This window comes from Muscardinus avellanarius (genome assembly GCF_963383645.1).
Source record: "Muscardinus avellanarius genome assembly, chromosome: X".
Classification (NCBI taxonomy): Eukaryota; Metazoa; Chordata; class Mammalia; order Rodentia; family Gliridae; genus Muscardinus; species Muscardinus avellanarius.
The window spans coordinates 130,267,792-130,293,390 of NC_137792.1; the positions used below are offsets into that span (position 1 = coordinate 130,267,792).

General features: G+C 48.9%; 2 protein-coding genes across 2 annotated transcripts; one reads left to right on the plus strand and one right to left on the minus strand.

Annotated features, from left to right (window-relative positions):
• Window positions 1-13,392: 13,392 nt before the first annotated feature.
• On the minus strand, window positions 13,393-14,301 carry ARMCX6 (armadillo repeat containing X-linked 6; the record flags this gene model as incomplete). The annotated part of the gene is made up of 1 exon (XM_080719035.1): window positions 13,393-14,301. One exon carries the CDS (start codon window positions 14,299-14,301, stop codon window positions 13,393-13,395), a length of 909 nt encoding a protein of 302 aa, XP_080575161.1.
• An 8,451-nt stretch (window positions 14,302-22,752) lies between these two features.
• Window positions 22,753-23,892, plus strand: ARMCX3 (armadillo repeat containing X-linked 3; the record flags this gene model as incomplete). The annotated part of the gene is made up of 1 exon (XM_080718351.1): window positions 22,753-23,892. The coding sequence occupies one exon, from the start codon at window positions 22,753-22,755 to the stop codon at window positions 23,890-23,892; it is 1,140 nt and encodes a 379-aa protein (XP_080574477.1).
• Window positions 23,893-25,599: the final 1,707 nt, after the last annotated feature.

Consider the following 25,599-nt stretch of genomic DNA (forward strand, 5'->3'; position numbering starts at 1 on the left):
CAGTTTCAAAATAAAGAATTAAAATAGGGCAGGGGTACATGTATGTACACCCAAGTTTTTTTTTACCTCAATATGATGTATGAATATAATGCACCAATAAAAAATTTTACAAAATAGGGCTGGGAGTATAGCTCTGAGGTAGAATGCCCCTGGGTTCCATCCCGAGTACTGCATATAAATAAATAATAAATTTTCTAAGAAACAGTTTTTGCAGGTTTGTATAAAACTGTTGATATAGCATTGTCAATACACTGTCAGACTGTTCGTCTGAACTCTGTCATTAATTTTATGATTTTGCCTTTTTCCTTATCTGGATTCTCAAGGAGACATCCATAGCTTACAAATCACGACCGTTTTATCTCCAGCTATTCAGTCGTTCATAGTTCATTTCTTTTCCTTGTCTCGTTGCCCCGCCAGGGACCTTCAGAACAGCACTATTGATGATATAATGCGCATTTCTCTGTTTCTGATTTTAATGGCCTATGTTTCAGCATAAGGTTGATGTATACTGGAGGCTTCTGAATAAAAAAATGTGTCATATATTTATGTAATCAAATTTATAAGGCCGTAAAAATGAATGAACTTGACCTGTATATATCAGCCTAGATAATTATCCAAAACCCAATGCTGTATGAAATAATCAATTTGCAGAAAGATACAGGATAGTGCCATTCTACCATTGAGCATCACCCTCAGCCCTATTTCTTATTCTTTATTTTTTTGAAGCAGAGTCTCACTAGTTGCAAAGGGCCTCACTAAGTAGTAGCTGAGGCTGTCCTCGAACCGTGTTCCTCCTGTCTCAGCCTCCCAAATGCTGGGATTACAAGCATGTGCCACCATGCCTGGCTTCCATTTATATAATTTTCAATATCTGAAACCAAACTATACATTATTTAGGATGCATGTGTTTGTAGCAAATATGAAATTGGCTCTGAAGAACTTATCAGTTTTGAGATATCAGTTGCCTCTGGGAAAAGATGGAGGAAAATGTGACTCAAATAATATATGTAGATTAATGTTACCTGTTAAGAAAATATTATAAACAGTTACAACAAAGTGTTACTGTTTATCGTTAATCATGGATAATATATACATGGCTCCTCACACTCTTTCTCTGTATTACTATATTTGTGATAAAATAAAACATATATTGTGCCCGAAGTAATTGATAAAATGTTCTCGAATGTGAAAATATCCTCAAGAAATTTTATAATAATAAGCATTGGGGAGACCCCAAAACTTCCCTGGTTGGAGAAAAGTCACCTAATATGCAGATTGGTATTAGACTTCCTTCCTGGTCACAATACTTGTTTCTAATTGTGAACATATAAATGTCTTTAAATCCCTAGAGAGTAGGCTTTCCTCTCTTCCTTTCATTTTCTATCCATAAACATAGTTAAGCAAGTATGACAATAAAGATGTTTTTAGAAGCCAGCCATGATGGTGCACACCTGTATTCCCAGTATTTGGGAAGGCTGAGACAGAGGATCCCAGGTTGGTGTACAGCCTCAGTAACTTAATGATACCCTGTTTTAAAATAGGAACGAAAAGGGGCTGGGGATGGAACCTGGAGTTAGAATGCCCCTGAGTTCAATCCCAAGTACAAAAAAGTCTATATTTTCAGGGTTCTAAGGCTGTACCTCCTTGGTAGAGCATACGCCTAGCATTTATGAGGCCCTGGGCTCAGTTCTAAGCAACACAAAGTATGATATTATCAAGTCTGAAAGTACTCCGAAAGTTTACCCTTTGTAGGGAGTCCCTTAGGAAGTATCTGAACAGGCACACCAAAAATAACTAAGCAAACCAACAAAATGAGCTATTAATGAAGTCTGAGGCAAACATGGAATCCAGGAAATGGTGATCTCAACGTGGGCAAGTGTAATTAAGGTTACTTAAGTGATGACCAAATACCAGGGCCTGATTGACCAGACTGAATTGGAGCAGGGTGACGGACGATTGAGGGGAGCAGTTGAATTCCTAAGTGATAGGACAACTTAAAGAAGGAAGCCTTTCCTTCTTTAAGTTGACTTTTCAGGTATTTTGTCATAGTGCCAGAAGGAGCTAATATTCTAGATATGACAACCCGCACTATAAGAAAACCAGCCCCCGGCTGAACTGCCAGCTTACTCAGCCACATAAGTGACTTCCCGTAAGACTAGCAGAAGAAGCAACCCTGTAAGCCTAATATAGATTACTTATCCACGAAATGAAAAGTTATAGATGGCTGTTTAAAGACACGGGGTTTGGGGGTGATTTATATGGAGGAATAGACAACAAATATATAAAACAAAACTGTGGCCGGGCGTGGTGGGCACGCTTGTCATCCCAGCATTGGGGAGGCTGAGACAGGAGGATTGCGGTTCGAGGACAGCCTCAGCTACTTAGTGAGGCTCTTTGCAACTCAGTGAGATCCTGTTTCAAAATAAAGTTATAAAAAATAGGGCTGGGAGTGTCCCTTGGAGGTCGAATGCCCTGGGTTCAATCTCTAGTGCTGTAAAAAATAATAAAACAAAACTGTGTGCAGCTAATTAGGGTTCAGAACAAGCACGGCATCTGATGTGATAGAAGAGAAATGAAGCTATTTGGAGTCCTGACTGTGAGAACAGTGGTCCGTAGATGACTGAAGATCCACGACCTTGGGTCCTAGAACATTTCTAAGCAACTAGACTGGGATGAATTAAAGCAGAAGCTAACCCCAGGTGTGCCTAAGGTCTGACTATGTCACACGAGATGGAACATGAGCTAGGTCCCAAGTTGTCATGGTCGTATCTCAGGTGTCCCCCAAAGTCCACCCGATGGTGCTGTTGGGAACTGGTGGAAACTTTAAGAAGGAAGCAGGTCAATATTCCTATAAGAAAATGTATTTATAGCCTGATATCTTTGATTTATACCTCTCACCTAGCTCTACCAAGTGTAGAAGACAAGTACGCCATGGCTACATCACTCCGAGAAGAGTCTGAAGTGATCCAAGGGATATAACAGCAATCCTCCCACAACCAAAGAAAGGCCCAGGTTGAATTTGTAAAATTTCCTGCAGGATTGAGCATCACTAATCAGGTGGTGTCATTGTCCAAGGGAAAACTTCATGGTTCTTAAAATAAAGGGGAGTTTGCCCTTCTAGGAGAGAGAATACAAGGAGCTTTGTGATTTTATAAGTTTGCTTTTGCATTCTGATCTAGAGCAAACCTACCGTGAGAGCTGTATTTATATGATTAATATGATAGAAATGCCACTCACTGTTAAGCCATGTTGTACCCTAGCACTCGACCCCATCTTGTATAGTTTCAGAAAATGGTTCACGGATCACCCTGTGGGCATAAGATTTCAAGTAGACATGAAATTTAATAAAAGTGGAGCTGACAAAAAATGAGATTTCTTGATGGCCTGAGAGACCCTGTTTCCAAATTTTTAAAAAAAAGTGGGTCCCCAGGGTAGAGCCCGGAGATGGAAGGAAGGGTTTCCAGGAACCCCAGTACCACAAAAAAAAGAAGGAAGAAAATAGGGAACATCTGTATATGGCCCGATCATAGTGGCAGAGAACAGAGCCCGATGCACAGCAAGATAACAAGGCCGGTGCCGGGGCTTCTGAGGCCAGGATGGGAGCCTACCCGGGCAGCTAGGCTGGTGCCTGGTCCAGTGAGGCTGGGATCTGAGCCTAGTGTGAGGCAAGGCCGGTGGTTGGGCCTCTGAGGCTGGGATTTGACCCTGCTGAGGGGTGAGGCTAGTGTCGGGGCCAGCAAGGCTGGGGTCAGAGCCTGCTGTGAGGCTAGGCTGGTGCTGGGGCCTCCGAGGGCGGGGTCGGAGCCTGCCAAGGGGTGAGGCGGGTGCCGGGGCCAGCAGGGCCCAGATCGGAGCCTGCTGAGAGGTGAGGCCAGAGTCGGGGCCAGAGAGGACGGAATCGGGGCCTGCCATTTGGTGAGGCTGTAGATGGAGCCAGCGAGGCTGGGATAGGAACCTGCCTAAAGGCAAGACCGGTGCAGGGGCCTCTGAGGCCGGAATCAGAGCCTGCCATGAGGCAAGGCTGGTGCTGGAGCCAGCGAGGCCGGGAACAGAAACTGCCAGGTGACCATGCCGGTTCCAGGGCCTTTGCGAGTGGGATCAGAACTTGCAATGTGACATACACAGAGAAATATCAAAGAAAAATAAAAAATCAGATGCTCTCTCTAATATGCAAAATCTAGGAAGAAATGGATAATAGGAGGGAATCTAGTGGAAGAAAGTGCCCTTTGGAGGAACAATTAAGGTGACCAATCAGAGAGGATGGGAAGGGGGAAGATGGAATCTCATTAAAACATAAGATGTACATAAATATATCAATGTTAAACACTAAATCGAGCATGGGATTGAGGGAGCGGGAGGGAATGGGATAGGGATTGGACAAAGGCTAATTGGATGATGTGTACTTGGATATCCACACAAGTCTTGTATTCCATTGTGATGTTTGATTACAATGCACCAATAAAAACTTATTAAACATATCGAAGTCAATCACTAAGCCAAGCAAGGGAGGGAGGGACGGGGAGGGAATGGGGTGGGAATTGGGTAGGGGTTAAATCAGCGATGAGTACATGTTCGTACACACAAGTTTTTTTACCCCAATAAGTTGTATGAATATAATGCACCAATAAAAAATTTTTAAAAAACCATTAAAAATAAATAAATACAAAAAATGAGATTTGGAAGTAGATAAACAGCATAAGAAAAAACAATCGAGATTTTACCCTCATTTTATGTGCAAAGTGAATAAATACTGGTGATAGTTTGTAAGATTAAAATTATGTTGAGTGTAGTTACCTTATTTTATTTTGTGTTACTGGGGTGTGGTACTGGGGATTGAGCCCGGGGACATTCCACCTCTGAGCTACATCCCCAGCTCTATTTTAAGTTTTTTTTCTTTTCTTTTTGTGGTACTGGGGATGAAACCCAGGGGCATTTGACCTCCAAGCTACACCCCCTGTCCTATTTTTTATTCTTTATTTTGAAACCGGGTCTCACTGAGTTGCAAAGGGCCTCACTAAGTAGCTGAAGCTGTCTGCTAACCGCGATCCTCCTGTCTTAGCCTCTCGAATGCTGGGATTACAAGGGTGTGTCACCACGCCTGGCTTTGCTTTTTCTTTTGAAACAGGGCCTCACTGAGATGTGGAGAGCCTCACTAAATTGCTGAGGCTGGCTGCAAACCTCATGTCTCAGACTCCTAATTATTGGGATTATAAGTGTGTTCCACCATGCCCAGCTCCCTTATTTATTTTAATTTTTGTTGTCTATTTCCTTCAAAAGAAAGCAAACTTAATAAAGGTTATCTCTGTCTTGCTTCTTCCTGAATTCTAAATCCTTTTAATAACTGCCACGTACACATTAGTACTCAAGAGATATTTGTGGACTGTAACTAGGTTCAACTAAAAGAATAACACTGTAAATGTTGAGAATAGGAGAGAGGGTGGAAGGATGATAGTACAAATGGACTGGAAGTGTCCTATGTTAACACAAAAGATCACTGCAGATAGAAGTATGTTTTTGGAACGTTGAACATCAGCACAAACACAAGGTTTTTCAACCTCAGAACTATAAACATTTGGGGCCAGGGACTGTCCTGTGTATTGTAGGAACCCTACTGTTTACCCACAAGAAGGCCAATAGCACCCTTCTTTCTGGTTGTGCCAATCAAAAATGTAGCCAGACACAACTGTTCCTTGGGGATCAAACTCACTCTCAGTTGATAACCACTGCATCAGAAGGAGCCAACATCAGAAAAGTTAAGAAAACTTTCCATTCTAGAAAGTGGTACTGAGCCTATGGAAGAGTAGGAGAAGCAACTGTTTTCATCATAAATTCTATACCAATTGTTTTGTCATGTGTGTATTGGTCTGATAAATATTAGCACGTATTAAGAATTAACTAGGTGACAAGCTAGCAATGCAGGGAAGGGGAAAAAGGAGTAAGTAAAGACTGGGGCCCAGCATGTGTACCTGGGTGAATGGTGGTTGTGTTCACTGAGACAGGAATACAGGAGAGGGACAGTTTTGGTATAGGACCAGAAAATGATGATTCTGATTTCAAATGTTTCGAGCATGACATATCTTTAGGATATGGAACCTATGGTCATCAAATGAATTAGTATTTTTTTGGGAGTCTGAGACAGAACAATCGCAGGTTCACAGCCAGCCTCAGCAACTTAGTGAGACCCTGTTTCAAAATAAAAAATAAAATAGGGCTGGGGCTGTAGGTCAGAATGGCCCTGGGTTCAATCCTCACTACTAAAAAAATAATATTGAACTCAAAGTTGAACTATATAGACTCGGGAGTCGTTAAGATCTTAGTGGTAATTGATGCTGTAGCCGTGGATGAAATGTCTGGAGAGAGAAGAAGCCTGAGAACCGGCTCCCAAGAGACATCAAGATGCCGAGTATAGAACATTCCAGCCTTTTTCATACATCTCTATTTTATATTAATTAGAACCATACTCTAAATGTAGATGCACATATTTCAAAAGCAATTTTTATCTGTGCAAAAATAATAAACATTTATTGAAGCTATTTCCAAATTGCTCAGAGAAACACAGTCTCTTGTCCAGAACCAGAACTGTAGCTTGCATGCTGGATGATCAAACTGAGTAGACTCTGAGCAGTAATTATGTGAGAGACGATGGAGATTCAATAGTAAGCAAAATAGGCTATCCTGTGTTCGTAGAGCTTATCGTCTACCAGGAAACACAGTCAAAGGAGAGAGAAAACACAATGGCATGTGATGCGTGCTATGAAAATTAATAATGGAAAGCAACTTCAACTGAAGATGCAATGGGGTGGGATTTAAGTACCTTTGATGTCATCCATCTTTTCTCCCGGTAAGCACTAGCTCAGTCCCAAGGACAGGAAGAAACTGTTGATTGTGAAATCCTTTGCTCGCTGTACCTTGTGTGAGAAACGGTCAGGAAAGCTGGCAGATGAGATGTTTGCCTTTCTGAGCCCAACTAGAGAGCCTGTCCAAACCAAGCCTCTCAATATACTGGGCTCTGACTCCTTCACAGAGAGTGTCTCTGCGGGTTTGTAAATTGGTTTTATGCTTGACAGTCTGTCTAGCTTCCCTCCTGAGTCAGCCACTAGACAACAGCAAATGCCAGAAAGAGGAGAGACTGTACATGTCTTAGAGATAAGAAGCATGCACAGAGTTGACAGCAGGAACTTTGATGGACCCTGTTGGGTTATGAGAAGCAGATCAAGATTGGGATAAAGAAGAATTCACAGAGATGGGTCATATCTGCAAGAAGTAATCTGTCCCCTTTGTAGCTCTAGAGATGACTTTTCCTGAGGAGCAAGGAAGAGAAGAGGCTATGCTTTCAAGACACCACAGCTATCTCCTTTCTCCTTTTTAAATGTGGCACTGGGGGTAGAACCCAGGGGCCTTCTATCTTTGACCCCTCCCCAAGCCCTATTTTATTTTTTTTTACTTTGAAATGACTTGCTAAGCCCAGGGTTTCACTAACTTGTTGAGGCTGGTCTTGAACCGCGATCCTTTTTGTCTCAGCCCTCCAAGTGCTAAGATTACAGGCATGCGCCGCTCTAGCTAGCTCTTACGGCCACCTCTTAAAGAATGCTTGGTTATCAGGGAAGACAACGGCGACCCTTGTCCCAGATGAAACTTCTGCAAATAACTGTCTCGGGAAAACATAATACTCCTTACAAGCAGAGAAGAGAAAGGAAACTGGCATGAGATAAACACAGGTAATACAAGAAAGAAGATTGGGGACATGAAAAAATGGATGTCAAGTAGAGAAAACTCATCTGAAAAACGTTATCATAGAGTGGATGGAAATTGTTACCAAATACTTCATATGACCTTGAAGGTTTCAATGAAGCAAGGCTCAAGAAAGATGGAAAGAGAAGAAGATGAAATGTGGACTGTCTGGCCTCAGGGAAGAATGTAGAAAAAAATTGAACAATTAGAGATGAAGGCCAAAATGGCAAAATCCTGGAGGAAAGAGAATCCACAGCAAAAGCATGGCAATTAGTGTCAAATGTATGTAAACTGAGGGCTAAGACCAAAAAAATTTGGTGATTATGGTTACAGAACAGGCATAATGGTGCAATAATTGGGAGAAATGTCTCAGTAAATTGCCCAAGCTGCCCTCCAATTTGAGAACCTCCTGCCTTAGCCTCCCAAGTAGCTGGGATTACAGGCACACTCCACCATACCTGGCTGGTAGATTTTTCAATGTATTCCAGTTGTTATATTTTTAAATTTGAGTCACTAGAATGTGTTACCTATTTTTTAAAATGAACTGGAATTTCAGATAAAATAAGAATTATTGGACCACTTTTGCACGGCCTTCTAGACACCATGTTATGTGAGATTCATGAGACATAGCACCTTTCCCTGTTCTATCCCTGTGAGGATTAAAGTGAACAGATAGGGCAATGTCTTGGTTGTCGACTCGGTCCTCTGTGTCCCTGAACATTCTCAGTATTCACCATTAAGATTAGGTAATTTGAATAGTAACCTCACACAAATAGAAGCAAGGTACCGCCTGTACCTTACGGAGAAAATTTTAAGTTCTCAAAACTAATTTTTAAGATTCATAGCCATAAATGTAGAGTTTAAGTAGCTTCCAAAGCCTCCCATTACATATCTGAAACCAGCTCTAGAAGATGCCGAGCATACATAGATCTCGCTACCATCGAAGGGACTTTGGGAAGTGAAGCGAGGACACAAAAGCCTGCCAGCCTCGTGTCACCTGCCTCCAATCAGTTCCAAGACCGAAACCCGCCATGGGAGTGGGTATGAGTTAGGAACAAACTCCTGGCAAATAATCGCAGAGCACCAGGGATAGTTTCTCCATGTCCATAAATGTCTATAAATGCAAACCACAAAAGTGCCCAGTCCACCATGGGAGAGCTCAGGTGCGCAGAAGAGGCTGGGATCGCATCTCCCATCACTTAGCTTCCTCCATTCCTCTTCCCAGCTGAAGACATCGGCACATTATCGACTACCCAAATGAAAGGCCCAGACAATGAAAAGCACAGAACCTGGATACAAATGTACACCTCGACAGCTGATCTTTGAGAAATGCAAATATTGATCCATAGGGGGATTGTTCGGAGGGAGGGTTTGTGGCAGTAAATTGAGCCATCAAATTGCCTTTTCTTCCTTCAAAATTATCCCCCATCCAGATAGACAAGAACAAAGGACAGTAAAATACTAATGGCTACACTAATGGCAGCTTTGCCAGGAATCAAAAAAAAGCATGATTGAATAAAACCAGAAAAACTAGTCTGGACTCCTCCATTGCCAGAGAAGTGGGGGGAAGGGAGGAAAAATATATAAGTGAAATGAAAGAAGAGAAAGGGCCTTTAGAGTTCTGGGAAGAGAGAATTTACGGAACAATTGGAGCAAATGCCTTGCCCATTTCCCTGTCCCTCCTCTTTGAGAGTAGCAGTGGTGAAGCATTTATTTTTTATTGCTGTTCCCAGCAAAAATAAAGCAGAAGGTGCAGATACATCTAGTGAGCTGGCATGTAGGATTGGATGACAAAGTCAAAATAGCAGACTGTGGGCCCAGGGATGACCAAGTCCACACAGACACAGATAACTCTCCCAAAAAGAAACTTTAAAAAGTATGACAGGTAACAAAAAGGCCTAAGCAGTAGATGGAAAACTCCAAAGATGACAAGCTTTGCTAATTTAATTCGTAAACCGAATTTAATATTAATCAAAACATAAAGGGTGAGTTCTACAATAAATAACATTAGTATAATTAATTATACACTTAGAGAAAATTAAGGAAGAAAATCTACCTGAAACTACTTATGATGAACAGTCACCACACACACACACACACACACACACACAGTAGGTGAACCAAGGCTCTAACTCTAACAGGATATTGTGTTTGTAGGAAATAGGCAACTGCTATTCTTATGACCTTAGGATAAGAAAGACTGTTCTAGTAAAAAAATAAACAAAGCACAAAATGAACAAACAACCACCAAAGATTTTTTTTGTGGTACTGGGGATGGAACCCAGGGGCACTGTACCTCTGAACTACACCCACAGCCTCTATTTTTATTCTTTATTTTGTTTAGGGTCTCTCTGAGTTGCAAGCGAAGGGCCTCAGTAAGTGGCTGAGGCTGGTCTTGAACCGCAATCCTCCAGTCTCCACCTTCCAAATGCTGGGATTACAAGCTTGTGCCACCATGCCCGGCTCCACCAAAGATTTTTGAAAATTTATTTTTATATTTTTGCATATACACATATATGTATATGTGTATACATACATCCTAAAGGAAAATACTGACTGATACAGAGAACTCAAATGTTCTGCCTACTCAAAGATAACTCCCATACACAATTGAGTAAAAGAAACCATTTGCAACATATGAGTTCAGTGTGTGACAAGAGCTTAGGAAGGTGGTTTTGACCTGAACCACCAGAGCTCCCCACCTGCTTCAGGCTACCCCGAGCAAATCCCACCCCAGCCGCCAGCCTGCCTTGACGAGGACTGTGCGGGGACATGGGCGCCACCAGAAAGGGAGCGGATAACTCCCTTTACTGCTTTGAGAGGGACACCCGGGCTGGCGAAGATGCAGGCTTTGGGCCTGGAGGGGCCAGCAGGAAGGCTGCTGGGAGGCCTGGTGTGCACTGACTGGGGGCGGGGGCAGGAGACCTTGAAGCACAACATCCCCAGGAGAGGAGGCAGGCGGAGAAGGCGCCAGGAGGTAGCATGGAGAGGCGCCTGAGATGGATGGAGGCAGAGCCTGGCCCTCTGTGGAGCAGCAGGTGTATAGGAGAGTCAGCTCAGCCCTTCAGGCAGGAACCTTCACCTGCAGTGTGCCAAGGTCCCCCTGGAGGCCCTTGATGAGTATTTGCCATGGGGAAGCTCTGGAAGACTGCCCTGTGGTTGCAGCAAGCAGGTGCGATTGGGGATTGGCAGTCCAGCACTGTTTTTATTTTGTATGACCTGTGGGGGGAGGGGGTAGCCAGCACTGAAAACCTATGTCCCGGTGTCCCAATCCAGCCCTGGGCTACCTGTGTTCTCCTCCTTCTTGTTCCCCTGCCTCCCTCTGCACATTGCCCTCAGGGAGGCGTGTCTGCGGGGGGGGGCAGCCATGGGCAGAGGCTGTGGCTGCAGTGGAGACATGTTGATGCCGAGGCTTTGCTGGGGAGGTGTGCAGCACTTCTTTAAGACCCTCCCCCAATTAGGGGTCCCCTGGGCCTGCAAGGCTCCAGTGCCAGGAGGCAGGGTCAACGGCCAAAATGGGAAATTTGGAATTGGGGAGTGTGCAAGAGGCCAGGAAAGAGAGCAGCCTGTGCCTCTGTGGTGCTGAGAGCCCAGGCGCTGAGGACAGTGGCGGCAGGACTCGCTGGACTGAGAAGAGGAGGCAGAAAACCTGCGGACAACAGATGCGCAGGCCCAGCTGTGGCGTCCTGGGGAGAAGGATAGCCCATCAGAGCAGGTGGAGAGCAGGGTGGTGGGGAGCCAGGACGCCGCGGCGGGGGCAAGGGGCCGCGGGCCACGGCAATCGGCACCCATCCAAGGTTCCAGAAACTGGGAAGGGGCAGTGTACCCCATTCTGCTTGGAGGACTCCCCAGAGTCCCTGGGGAGCATGCAGTAGGAGACACAGGGTTCAAGCGGGAATGCCGTGACTCCCCCCGCCCCCCGACACACAGCCCCAGCACGCAAAGGGAGAGGGGGAATGTAGAGAGCGCTGCTGTCTTTGTGAAGGCAGAGCAGTGCGAAGGCAGACCACCCCCGCCTGCCCAGGGCCCCTGACCCGCCGCCGCCTGGGAGAGCGGCCAGGAGAGGGCGCCCGCGGCCGAGCAGCTGCGGTCCCGGGAAGCCGGGCCTTCAGGCCGGGGTCGGCGGCGCGGGACGCCTCCCCAGCCCGCTGGCAGCCTGGCTCTGGGGAGGCGGGCGGGGCGGGAGACGTCGGCGAGGCCGCGGCGGAGCGAGGCCAGGCCCAAGGAGCCATGGCTAACAGCACACAGGGCCGCTTCCTTTCTTTCCTCCTAGGGGGGCGAGGTCCCAGGAGGGGACACGTGGACAGGGGCCCAGAGGAGGACTGGCCGGAGACTAGCAGTGCCCAGCACGCCCTCTCGGTGTCTGTCCTGCCCTGGCCACTGTCCGCCCGGCCCGGGTCGCTCGCAGCCGAGGCAGGTGGGCGTGCTTGGGGAAGGAAGGAGCCCCGGTCTCCCCCGGCCCCCAGGATGCAGAGGCCAGCCCTCGCTCTGCCTGCCGGGGGCAGTGTTTGGGAGCCCAGGCAAGGCGGGGAGGGCGCTGGAGGAGGCAGGTGAACAGGGGACGGAGGGGAAGCCAAGTGGTCGCTGGGCAAGTGGCAATCTTTGCTGTGACGATTACGTGCTAGATGTGCGAGGACCGTGACAGAGAGAGCCACCCCCTACCATGGCCACGGGATGTGCAAACACCAAGGACCCCGCCTTCCTCCCAGGCCAGGGGGCAGGCGGCCCGGGGACACCTTTGTCCAGGATCGCTCTGCTGCGGGCACCTCTGTGGCCTGCTGCAAGGGGCTTGCCTGCCCCTCTTCCTCCTGCTCCCCCCACCTTTCGTCCCCCACCCCCACCCCTGCCCGCCAACCCTGACCCCAAACCCTTGGGGGCCTAGGCCTGAGCAGAGCAGCCCCTTCCAGCGCCTGCCTCCATGGGACCCTGATCAGAGGCAAGTGCAGGGACTGGGCGCCCAGGTCGGCTGGCTGGCTGGGCTTGCTGTGCGTTTTCTGTCTTTTTCTTGGAGCACACTGTCAACTCAAGGACAAGGACCATGCCTCTCTTTTTTTTTTTTCAACCAAAGCACAGGCAAGTTTATTGATGCTACACACAGATGCAGGCTCGGGTGGGAGTAGGTTGGGTGAGTACAGTGGGAAAAGAGGAGCGCGCTTTGGGGACCAGCGGGTTCGCCATCCCTCAGCCCTTGTGGAAGAAGAAAGAGGAAAGGGAAGAGGCCTCCAGCCAGGAGGCCAGAAGCTCTCTGGGTGCGGGGTCCCCCGTGGGTCTGACCCCGGCAAAGTCGTCCGGCTCAGAAAGGGACCACCACAGCACAGGCGGCAAGGGTGCGGGGCCGCGATGCTGAGAGCGGAGGCCCTAGTTACCCCCAGCGGGCAGCCCCCTTGATGTGTGAAGAGAGCCACAGCGCGGGGATGGGCAAGCATGTCGCCTACAGACTGCAAAACCATAAGTTACCCGAAGCTCTGTGGGGGCCCCCGGCCTGGCCAATGGGAGTGCAGTTCTCGATTCTGCGCCTGGAACTGTCAGTCACCCCCAGGATGCGATGTGTGGAGACCGCCAAGGGCTGGGTCTCGGGGCGCCTACCCACTGCAGATTCTCTCCTCTGCAAGCCAGCCGGGGTTTGGGTGGACTCGGTACCACGCTCCTCCGCGCGGCTCTTTACTGGACGGTGGCTTCCAGGAGCACCTGTGTGTTTCCACTTCTGAGAGGGAGGGGCGGGAACGAGAGGGGCATTGGGGTGCCCAGCAACCCCCTGGCCAGCACTGGCTTTTCTGACAAAGCCCTGGGCGGTGCTTCCACAGCCTGTGCCTCAGCACAGCTGCTTTTCTGGGCTAGCAAAGGGAACTCCAGGTCTGAAAAGGCCCTGGTGAGCATGGTATTAATCACTGTCATGCTTATTAACAAATTTAATCCGGCCTGCTGCAGAAATGAGCTGCAGCAACATGACACGGTCTCCAGATACACTTGGTTGAGGTACATGTTAATCTGGCCCTGGTTTTCTCTCCTGGCCTTCAGCTTATGTGGGCCTCGCAATGCCCACCCCTGCACCGAGGACTTCGGGGTGGTGGGGGAAGTGTTTCCAAAGACGGAGAGGCCGGCCAGGTGTCTACTGAGGTCCTGGCTAATGGAAACACCAGCTTCTTTGGGCTCAGCAAACAGCATCTGGCCCTGAATAGAGGGACCCTTGAAGAGGTCAATAATACCTGTGACATTTTGAAAGCTTTGAGCACTCCACGTATTTTTATGTTCGTAGGGGAATGGCCGCTGTTTGATTGGGTGTGCTCTATTGGCCTTGCCACCCCCTGAAGGCCTGTCCTCAGTGCCACCTGGGGCCCCAGGTTCAGTCCAATCCCCATCCTCACTCCAAGGCCGTGCCATAGATGTGAAATCAAACCAGATCTCGGGGTCCTCCTCATCCAGTTCGAGGTCATCATCCCATTGGTCCTCCTCTTCCTCCTCCGACTTGTCATCATCCTTTCCTCTGGTCAGTTTGTAAACGCAGTAGCAGGCCCCAGCCCCAATCATTAGTCCTGCAGCCATCCACCCCACTTCCCGGGCCCGGCCCATGCCTGCCTATGTCTGTGTCAGTCTTGGGGCAGGACAGGGGAGGGCCTGGCTCCACCTGGCTGAAGAGGACTCTTAGGGACCGAACACTGAACGGTGCCGAGTGGTAATCTTCAGCCTCTCCCAGGCCCCCGGAGCTCTTGTGCTGGATCTATGGGCGAGAAAGATTATTAGGGCTTTGGGCTGTGCCTGGGGCTGCTGCTCGCTGGACAAGTGGACTGGAGTTTGAGTTCTTGCTGAGAAAGTTGGATTATCAGGGAACTGACTCCTTGTTGGTTGGCATCTCTCCCCAGGAGCCACCATTTCTATTGCAGTGGCCTCCTTGGAGGGCCTGACAGGAGGCCCAGGCTGTGAGAGCTGAGCAGGGCAGGAAGCCCTTCAGGGAGCTTTCCCTTTCACCCGACCCCCCCCCCCAAAAAAAAAAAAAAAAACTCACAGACACTCTCCCCAAGCAAGCTCTGCGAGAGTCCGGGAATTCCTCTTCTCTCCTTGCAGCCTTCTGGAGGTGCTCCCTTCGCAGGGATAGATGGACCGCCTGGCTAAGGACAAACGGAAAGCCAGGTAGGCGGCAATGGAGAACGGCAAGTGTCGTGGCTGGCTCGCCGCTGAGCACACCGGTCCCAATATGGGCTTTTCTCAATTTTAGGCCTCTGAGTTGAAAATATTTCTCACCCTCTCCCGACTTTGCAAAGGCGGACTTCCCCCGCCCCCCTCGTCGTCCGCCATTTCCCCAGCAAAGGCCGCCACACCCCTTTCCCTGCACTAAAATGGGAGGGGGTGTGGAGAAAGAAGGGGCCGGGAGGGGGCGACTCGGACCCGGCCCGCGCGGATCCCAGCCCCCTCGTCCGCCACCCCCACCCGGGTCCCAGGCGAAGCCCACCTTCGCACCGCTCCGCTAGCTGCCGGGTTCCCAGCAAGGCGTTCGCTCCGTCTCTCGCCAATACTTGAGCCGCGACCTGCAGCCCTGCAGAAAGGCAACCGAAGGGACCGAGTGCTTGGTGGACCGACCCGCTCCCGGGACACGGTGCCCGGATCCTGGAACCTTTCCGTCCTCCGATCGTCTGTATTCCCTTTCACTCCCCTTGCCCCCGCCTGAGGTCCGCCACTTCTCTCGAGTAAAATCGGCTCGGGCAGGGTGGGGGAGGGGTGGGAAGGTATTTAAAAAGTAGGCAAGAAAGAGAGCCGGCCCCGATGGGTCCCAACTTGGGCCCGCGGCGCTCTCGGCCCGCTCCCACCCCCACCTCTTTCCAAGCAGCGCGCAGCCTGGCACCGACCTGCACGCTCCGAGCTAGTTTCCTTCTCCCTTCGCACGCCCGCAGAGTAAGAGGGGGCTGGTACCCAGGCGGAGGCGACTAGCAGGACTTCTGCTCTAGGCGGCCCTCGGTCACGTGACGCCACGTCACCAGTGAGCTCTGGCCCCCAATTCCACTCCCACCGGCAGCGCGGCAGGCGCCGGCTAGCCCCGGACCTCCCCGGTCGCCCCGGGCCCTGTCAGCCTTTTCCTCTCCGACACCAGAAGCGACCCTCCCTCGGTGGCTCCATTTGACTTTCTTTGATTACAGGAAGGGGCCTTTTTTCCTGGGTCTTCTGCACTTGCGGGCACTTCTTGGGGGCATTCCTCCCCCTCCCCCAGCTCTTCCCTGCCTGCATTGCCGCCCTTAATTCCTGCACCAAAATTGGGGGTGGAGGGGCACAAAAGAAGCTCGGATAGTAGCGAGACTTTATTAATATTTGGACACACTTTTTCTAATATGTTCCTCCTTTCCATTAACACAAGCTGCGCTGTTTTGTAATCACAGGATACAATAAAGCTATTTCCGCTCGGAGAGTAAAGAATTCCCATCCAATTTTTAAAATGTATGTAACATAAGCAAGATTTTCCAGTTGACAGGAAGGCCTCACAGTTGGCAAAGTTAATTTGTACCACACTGAAAACAGTTTTTCTATACTGCAGCTTTCAAACAATGTATTAGTGTTTTAAAACATATCTTTACAAACAAATCCAGTGTGCTTTCATTCTGGTTTCTAACTGGAAGGATCGATGAGTCTGTAGTAGTAGGGTCAGTGTTGTCATTGTAACCACAGACAGTAAACCACGGCCCCTTTCTTCCTCCTGGCTGCACTCGGAGTAGTACTAGTAATACGGGTCAGACTACTGAGATCTTGTAGAAGGCTGACCAATGGCTTTCACTCTGGCTTCAAAAGACAGACTTCAGAGAGACCCCAACTTCCCAGGAATTTTACAAGTTCGGATGAACTTTACGAATTAGTTACTTCACAGATCAGCACGCTTTTCTCAAAGGGCTGCATTTAAAAATCTATTCCGACCTTTCACAAAGCCACCCATAAGTCCTCCAGAAATTAAAGAATTCCCGTGGATGGAAAGAGGGCTCGACAGGTGGGATTGACATTCATCATGACTCTGGCCAGAGCTCTCTGGCGTCTGCCCCCCAACCCCCGTGCAGGGCGTGTCACCATAGCGATGGCTGTTCTGCATGTCCCAAGTGGCAGTGGCGGCCAGGGTCTGGAACGGCCACGATGCCCCGGCCTCTTCCCCTCAAAATCTGAAGGACAAGGAACGGGAGCTCCAACAGTCACCTGGAGAAAGGCGCCTTTTCACTTCTTGCAATCGCCCTGCACCAGCCCCTCGGGATAATCCCAGGACTCGGGACCAAATATGCAGAGGTTGCTCCCCAGGCACCCACCTGTCGCTGGGGAGTCACACTCTAAATATAGACCCTGCGAGCAGCCTTCTCTCTTAGAATGTTGAAATATGACACCCGGGCTAGCAGAGGCCCTCCTGGTGAGGGGCCCCTGTGCAGGAGGCCCTTTCCGGAGGTTAGCCTGGAATCCATATTGCCTTGCCGGCAAATATTGGAAGTGTTTCCCAAACGTTTATGCCACAGACCCATTCCCTAGTATTGTGCCCTATCTTGCGCGTTCTCTGCCTCATTTTGTTTTGCCGTCATTCCATCATCCTCTTTCACTGGCTTTTTTTTTTTTTTTTTGATATTTGGAGATTGAACCAGGGACCTTCTATCTCTGAGCTAAACCTCTGCCCTTATTTTTTTTTCTTATTTTGAAACAAGGTCTTGCTAAGTTGTTGAGGGTCTCACTAAATTACTTAGGCTGGCCTCAATCCCGTGATCCTCCTGTGTCAGCCTCCCAAGTACTGGGATTATAGGCTTGCACCATCACACTGAGCTTGCACTGTTCTTTTGTGATGTTTTATTTGTCTTAGACAAGAAAATTCTATTTTTGAAGGCTTTAGGAGCAGAACACTTAGATTCAACTTCTCATTCGGTTTGGGGCTGCTACGTCCTTATATAAGTGGCTCTTGTTTGTCTTCAATATGTGTGGCACACACAAAAAGCTGAGGGATAGAGAAAGCATCACAAAGGCAGGTGCCCGTTGTGTTCAGACACCAGGCTCTCTAATATGGACTCGGTTTTGCAACATTTAGCCAGGCTCCAAGGACGAAAGCTTCCTCCCTCCCTTTCCTAGTGTAAAAAGTCTCCCCCTTTGGTATGTCCTCCAATTATTCCCATGTAGAGCCCGGCACCACCACCGTTCTTCCAGTCTGTCAGCACTCTCCTGGTTTGAGTCCACTCCCTCTTTAAGACTTCCTGAGTGCCGGGCGCCTGACAACCCGTTGTGTCCTTTCTTTCTTTGTCATTCTGGTCACAATTCCTACCTACCAAGGGACCTGAGAACTAGCATTTTCGTAGAACTGTGGATTGGACCCAGGGGCGTTCTCCCTCCCTCCAAGCTACGCCCCAGTCCTATTTTACTTTTCATTTTCAAACAGCGCCTCACTAAGTTGCTGGGGCTGTGCAAACACCTGTGACCCTCCTGTGTCGGTCTCCCAAGGCCTGGGATTCCAAGTGTGCACCACCCCGCCTGCCAGCTGAGGACTGGCATTTTAAAACTGCCTTGCTCTTTGTTATCCACCCACCAACAAATATTTATTTAAGAACATCATGTCATGTGCTTGACCAACTATTTTAAAAGCCCCAAAGGAAAATGCTTAAGCAAGTCCTCAGACAAACCTTTTAAAAGTTCTGAGCCTGCAAAGGTCTCTATGATGTCACTGTCCAAAGAAATCGGTTGGCTTAAATCAGTGTGTGACCACGTGTGGTAGGTGACTTGTCAAGTCCCCAAACTCAAAAATGGAAAAAGAGCCATAGATGGTAATGCTACTGGAATCGTGAAGGGCGAAAACAATACATTCTCGAAGGCTGTTATCTGGAAACGCGATAGCACTTTGCGGACCTGGATTTAGCTAAGGGCCTCCGCTGGCAGGCCGCAGCAGCCGGCCTGGTTTAAACAAGGATGCTGAAAGACCAGGATGAGCTCCAGAGGCCTAGGTCGGGGCCCTGAGAGTTGGTGTCTTCAGGATGTCACAGTCCACTGCTTATTTCCAGGCTTTTATCTCTCTGCTCAGGTCTTAGTAAGAGGGCCTTTGTTCTGTGCGTTTGGGGCACAACTGCTCACTCCTTTGGCTTAGGAAACATAGGACGTGCAAAAGGTAAAATGCACTTCCTGTTTTTCTCAGGAGAGAAATGTGAATTGTTTCAGGTGTTGTTAATTTGCAGGTGCCCTTGAACTGTTTTGTTCCATGTGAAGCGGACTTGAGAAGAGCGCAGTTAGGAACTGACGGTGCCTAAGCTGGCCCTCTGAGCCCAGGCCACCTGGCTCTCCTACCAGGTGGCACCGGCAGCGCAGGGCCTTGTCCTCAGCACTACACGCCCTCACCCCGATCTTGTCTGCACATGGAGAGCAGACACCTCTGGCAAGCAAAGACTCTCATTCACAGAGACACGGATCAATCTACATGGGAATGTTCAACCCTGGGGCTGGCCCCAACTTTCCCTGTGAAGTAGGCCACAGGGGAAGCAAATTGGCCCTGCGAAATCCAACTGTCGAGGGTACTCAAGCTTCCTGTCAGTCCCACCTGTCCATCTGTAGACAAGCTACTCCTTGGGAAGCCACAGCCTCTAAAGGTTGCTTGGTGAATCTGCTGTCAGAGCAAGGGCACCTTGAGAAGCGGCCTTCAGCGAAGGAGGCCCGGAGTTCTCCTAACATTATGGGGATGATTCTGCCAAGGAAAGCTAAGTGTCCCTTCATGTTAGCCCACATTCCCTCTCCTGCAGACAGTGCCTGGGCTGGGACTGCCAACCAAGTCTCCTTTTCATATCTTCCTGAGCCTTTGTTCTGCAGATGATCTTCCTCTAAATACAAAAGCCTTTAGTTGATTTCGCTTCTGTTTACCAAATTGCATGCATGGCTCACTAATGCCTCCCAGAAGTTACACTGATAGGAATTTTCCTGGAGGGCTCCCTGGTCTCAGTCTCCTCTCTCTGTTAACTTCCATATCGTCTGCAGATTTTAAAAGTTCACCTCAGATGGCCACCTCCCATCCAGACTACTGGGGAGTGCCTCACTGAGGATCTGACGCTCTGCAAAGCCATATTACTCGTTGTGTTGGTCATTTCTGTCCTGTGTATTAGTTAAGCTTGTTTGGTTGCAAGCAACCGGAAGCCGACAAGTTACACAAGGAAGACATATAGCTATTTTATTCCTTTTTATGTTTTAAGAAGGCTAAATCACAAGTAAATTTTTAAGTTCGTTAAACTTGTCAGTGGAAGGTTTCACACTGATTGTTAGATGCTAAATTTTGCCAAATTTGTCTTAGTCAAAGCAATCCTCTATACTGAATTCGTCGGCATATATTCTGTTGTACACAAGTATATTTTGTAATGTTCTTTGTGTATCACTCTCAGTGTGCACACCCTTTTATATTACCGTTCCTGGCTATGCAGATGTGATTTCTCCTCAAACTTTTCTATTCATGGATTTTGAGAGCTCAGTGCCGCCTCCTTGCTAATGGATGCAGGCTAAAGCCAGGTGTTCCACTTTTCAGAAAATTGTCCTGGTCAGAAGATCTCCGTATTTCTCAGGCACACTGATTAGCTCATTCAGGGTCCTGTTCTGTGCGAGGCCCCAGAAGCTATTAAGATTGCTTTGAATGAAGTGGTTAATACTCTATCAAGTGAGAAGAGGGGCTGTTACAGGCCATCGTGCGCCATCACTCTCCCGCCTCCACTCTTACTTGTGCAACGCAAAGCGCTTCACAGTATTTTTTCCTTATAAAAACAATGCAGACTGGAGGAGGGGGAGGACCGAGTGAAAACAACCAAAGAGTGTAACGAAAGTAAAAACACCACGGACTCGTTCCAGGTTTCCTTTTCTGGTTTCTTATTCATTTCAGATTAGGGACTAGATTTCAGAAGAAATGGTAGACATTAAGAGCTGCGCGGAGGGGAGGTGGAGGGAGGGGCTGCTGTCCCAAGAGCCCAGGCAAGGAAGAGTCAATTTTTCACAAAAGTACAAGTGGCCAGTCGCCCCAGGGTAGGGTGCTGTCCCTTTCTGGAATCTGAGGAAGGGAAACACAACTAAGGGGAGACAGGATTCACGAAGAAGAAAGAGTAAGAGGCCTAGTACCCGGGAGGGAGTCGAGGGGGCGGGCCCTCTTCTGCCGCACTGCTGGTGGGAGGGGAAATTAGGGACCCGAGTTGGTGGATGACGTAGCTCTCACGTGACCACGAGCTGACGTGTGCAGAAGTCCTTCTTGTCCTGATCGTTGTTCCCGTCTGAGTACCAGCTCCCCATTGCCCTGAGGGCGGGCGAGTCCGAGGCGGAGGAAAGGAGGAGGAGGAGGAGAAGCAAATCGTCCCGGATCCCCGCAGGTCAGTGCCTGGGAGATTCCAGAAAGTGGAGGGGCGGGGGTGGCGGAGGGCGGAGGGCGGAGACCGTCTCAGGTCCTGGGGCGCCTCGGTCGTCTCTCCCACTCGCCGCCCGTTTTCCAAGACGGGTGTCCCGCCCGTGGCCCATTTCGATACTGCCAATCGGTAAGCGGGGGTGGGGGGGTCGATTGGAGAGGAGCCCAGAAATAGGGAGATGGGAATCTGCAGGGAGCCAACGGCCCGCATTCCCGAAAGGAAGCCGTGGCCTGGGTGTTGGCCCCCAGTCTCCCAGGACAGTGCCGGCGGGGAAAGGCTGGACACGGGGGGCGGGGGTGTTGGCAGATGTGTCAGCAGAAGCCCGAGAGGGGAACAGGAGTGGAAAACGGTTGACAACCAGGCCTCCGAATTAGGAAAGAGTTTCGTTCTCTGGGGACTGGTCCGTCCACTAAGAGCTCAGTAGCGGCTGTTTCCCGTCTCTGCCTGCGGCCGTGTCTTCCTTACCATTGCTCTGTGTCTGGTGGGTCCCAGCCTCTCCCGGGTGGCCGGTCTTTCCGTGGGTTGCGGCACAACGCCAGGCAAGAGAAGAGGAAGGAAATTAACCCCGTTCGGTGAAGGTCGATTTGAGGGTAAGACCATCTGGGGACCTTAGGAGGGACTCAGGGTGGAGGTGGGGGAAATCAGAGGGGAGGATCTAGGTTCAGGTCTGAGTCGAACGTGTTTCTCACGCTCCCCGGACCGTGGCGAAATGGCGTGCGCTGGGTGTGTGTGTGTGCGTGTGCGTGCGCGCGTGTGTGTATGTGTGTGTGTGTGCGCGCGGGGGGGTGGAGGGGGAAATGACAGCAAGGCAACCTATCGGATAGTTGTTCATACCCGTTCTCTCTCAAAAGCACTTAGTCCCTATATTTTCGATCTGTCATCCTGCAGGTCCGCTGTAGCAGGTGGCACCGCTGGAAGCGAGGGAGGAAGTTTTCCGGGCTCGGTAGAGGTGGGTGTGGGCGTGGGGGCTGCATGGCATGGGGGAGGGGCTGGAAATCTGCTGCGGCTTAAACTGGCTCACCCAATCCCACTTTATTTTCCTTCCAACCCTCCATTTCGGGATAGGGAGGGGCAGGCATTCGCATGTTTGGGATGGCATGGTGACGTTAAAAAAATAATTTCCGACAACCTGGATGGCGATTCGGGAAAGGAACGAATGGCCCGCGAACCGTGAAGCCTTCCTTTCTCACAGTTTCTGGTCTCCCAGCAGATCGGAAAGATTGCTGGGCGTGGCACACCTCCAGGGAAGGGAAGGAGGGACAGGCCGCCTGTGTGGAGGAGGTTAATGCCAGGGTGCCACTCCCTGGAGACTCCAGAGGTTGTGGTGAGGGAGGCCCCAGCAGAATCTGTGCACTCCGTTGCTTTTTTCTGGGTAGAGGGTGGAGTTGGGGGGGTTAGGGGGAATGAAGAGTTTTGCAAACAGTCTATATTTCTTACCCAGAATCTGAACATTATTCTTCTGTGTTTCTGTGCACTTTTTGGCATGGGGGGGCACACAGAAAAGAGCCATTACAACCCTGTTTCCTTCCTCCACCTCTAGGTCCACCCGCAATCAGCCGTTGTTGCCTGGAGAAGACCACCCTCTGCAGGCCTACCCGAGGCCCACCGCTCTCCTCCCCACCCTGAGTGACCACTCTGTTCCGTGGTCCCTGCTCTTGTCAGGGACGATTGCATGGGCTACGCCAGGAAAGTAGGCTGGGTGACCGCAGGCCTGGTGATTGGGGCTGGCGCCTGCTACTGCATTTACAGACTGACTCGGGGAAGGAAACAGAACAAGGAGAAAATGGCCGAGGGTAGCTCTGGGGAAGTGGATGATTCCGGGGACTGTTCTGGGGCCAGGTATAACGACTGGTCTGACGACGACGATGACAGTAATGAGAGCAAGAGCATTGTCTGGTACCCACCTTGGGCCCGGATCGGGACTGAGGCTGGGACCAGAGCTAGAGCCAGGGCCAGGGCCAGGGCCACCCGGGCCCGTCGCGCTGTCCAGAAACGGGCTTCCCCCAATTCAGACGACACGGTCTTGTCCCCTCAGGAGCTCCAGAAAGTTTTGTGTTTGGTTGAGATGTCAGAAAAGCCTTACATTCTGGAAGCAGCTTTAATTGCTCTGGGTAACAACGCTGCTTATGCATTTAACAGAGATATTATTCGTGATCTGGGTGGTCTCCCAATTGTTGCAAAGATCCTTAATACTCGGGATCCCATTGTTAAGGAAAAGGCTTTAATTGTCCTCAATAACTTGAGCGTGAATGCTGAAAATCAGCGCAGGCTTAAGATATACATGAATCAAGTGTGCGATGACACGATCACTTCTCGCTTGAACTCCTCTGTGCAGCTGGCCGGACTAAGATTGCTTACAAACATGACTGTCACTAATGAGTATCAGCACATGCTTGCTAATTCCATTGCAGACTTTTTCCGCTTGTTTTCAGCGGGGAATGAAGAAACCAAACTTCAGGTTTTAAAACTCCTTTTGAATTTGGCTGAAAATCCAGCCATGACTGCAGAGTTGCTCAGGGCCCAGGTGCCATCTTCGCTGGGTACCCTCTTTAATAAAAAAGAGAACAAAGAGGTGATCCTGAAACTTCTGGTTATTTTTGAGAACATCAATGACAATTTTCAAGGGGAAGAAAATGAACCCACTCAGAATCAGTTTGGTGAAGGTTCACTTTTTCTCTTTTTAAAAGAATTTCAAGTGTGTGCTGATAAGGTCCTGGGAATAGAAAGTCACCATGATTTTTTGGTGAAGGTGAAAGTTGGAAAGTTCATGGCCAAACTGGCCGAGCGGATGTTCCCAGAGAGCCAGGAGTAACTTGGTTGGAGTGTAGAGGCAACATGCTCTGTAAACGATTCCTTCTCCCCACCTTGTTCTGTGGCCAGGGAATCCTGTCAGCTGCCAAGTTTGCATACTGAATGTTGTATTGTATCATCAACACTCATGTTTAACCAAGTCAGTCTTCAGGTTTAAGCTGGATGAATGAATATCACTACTTGCTCTGAACCTATGTTTGTTGCTTTTTATCTCGCTGCCTAGATTGAAATCTTTTTTACTATTTCCTTTGCATAAGTGACAGTGAACCAGCGCATCCTCAAGTAGGCTCCCTTCTGTCATTTGCATTGATTTCATTTGTGTATCATCAATAAACTAACATGTTAATGCTAGCAAGGAAGAAAAAGAAAGAAGAGAGAAAGAAAGCATTCTTGTCCTTGGCTTTATCATCTAGCTGGAGAGATAAGAAGCATGCAACCCCACAGATCCCTGGGAATGTTTGTTGCAGCAAGTATCGTCAGACGCGCTCCCTCAGAGCATAGCGGGACAAGGGTTTCTGCAGGACACAGGAGTCAGCTCAGGCTTCCTGGAGGAGGCCACTGGAAATGAGCCCTGCATGGGGTAGGCTAGGGAGGGCGATCCAAGAGCCAGGAACCAGGGGAGAACCGCGAGGGACAGGTATGGAGATGGGAGTCTTCTTTCCTCCGCAGGCAGTCCGAAGAGCTGTCTTCTTAGAGTGGAGAATGTGGGGAGGAGCCAATGCTATCAGAAACCTGGGTGCAGCCGGTGGTAGAAAGCTGTTGGCACATTTTCTCATTGGACACTGAAAACCACGACATAGTTTTCACTGGAAAATCAGTGGGAGTGCCCCCTTCCTACCGTGCACTGTCAGCGAGGGTGTGGCGAAACGGTTCCTTTTGAGCCCTGGTGGTGGCCATTTGGTAATGCATATCATAAGCCTTAAAATATGTAAACCTTTTGTCCTAAGAAACTAATTGAATCATTGACCAAAGATTGTATGTAGGAGGTTCTTCGCCTCAGCACTGTCTAAAGTAGGAAAATCTGGGAGCGACAAAAGTGTCTCATACATAGCATTGGTTACATAAATTAAGAAATGTCCACACAGGATATGCTGAATATATGGATGGAAATCTATATTACCAAGAAAAGATATTTACCATGTGTCATTAAGGGAGAAAAGCAAGTTAGATAGCAGTATTCAGAGTATGCTCCCACTATATGGGGGATATTAGATTATGTTTAAAAATATACTCAAAACTCTGAAATCACATACGTCCAAATCGTAATTAGAATTATTCTCGGGTGGAAGGATAATGAATGATCTTTACTTTTTTAAACTTTTTATTCATCTGTGTTCGTATTTATCTAAAATGGATATTGATTTTTAGGAAAACTTTAAAGAAGGACAGTATTGGGAGTGAAGCAGGTGGTTGATTTGAGTGTGTCCCGAGTGGGTGAGTCATTCAGACGAGCGAGGTGGGTTGAAGTTTCCTCTCTGAGATGGTAGATGGTGATGATGAGGCTTATTGTGAGGGTTAAATGAGGCGATACATGCGACGTACCCACAATATTCTCGCACATAGCAGTTAATCAAGAAAAGTGAGTACCCTTAGGTACCTAGAATGCAGGGTTGATAGTTTTTGGTTGGCCGTGCTTCAGTGTCATTTAATAAATAACAATAATAACAATAAAGGTTAACATTTATTAAGTGATTACCGTGTAGAGTTC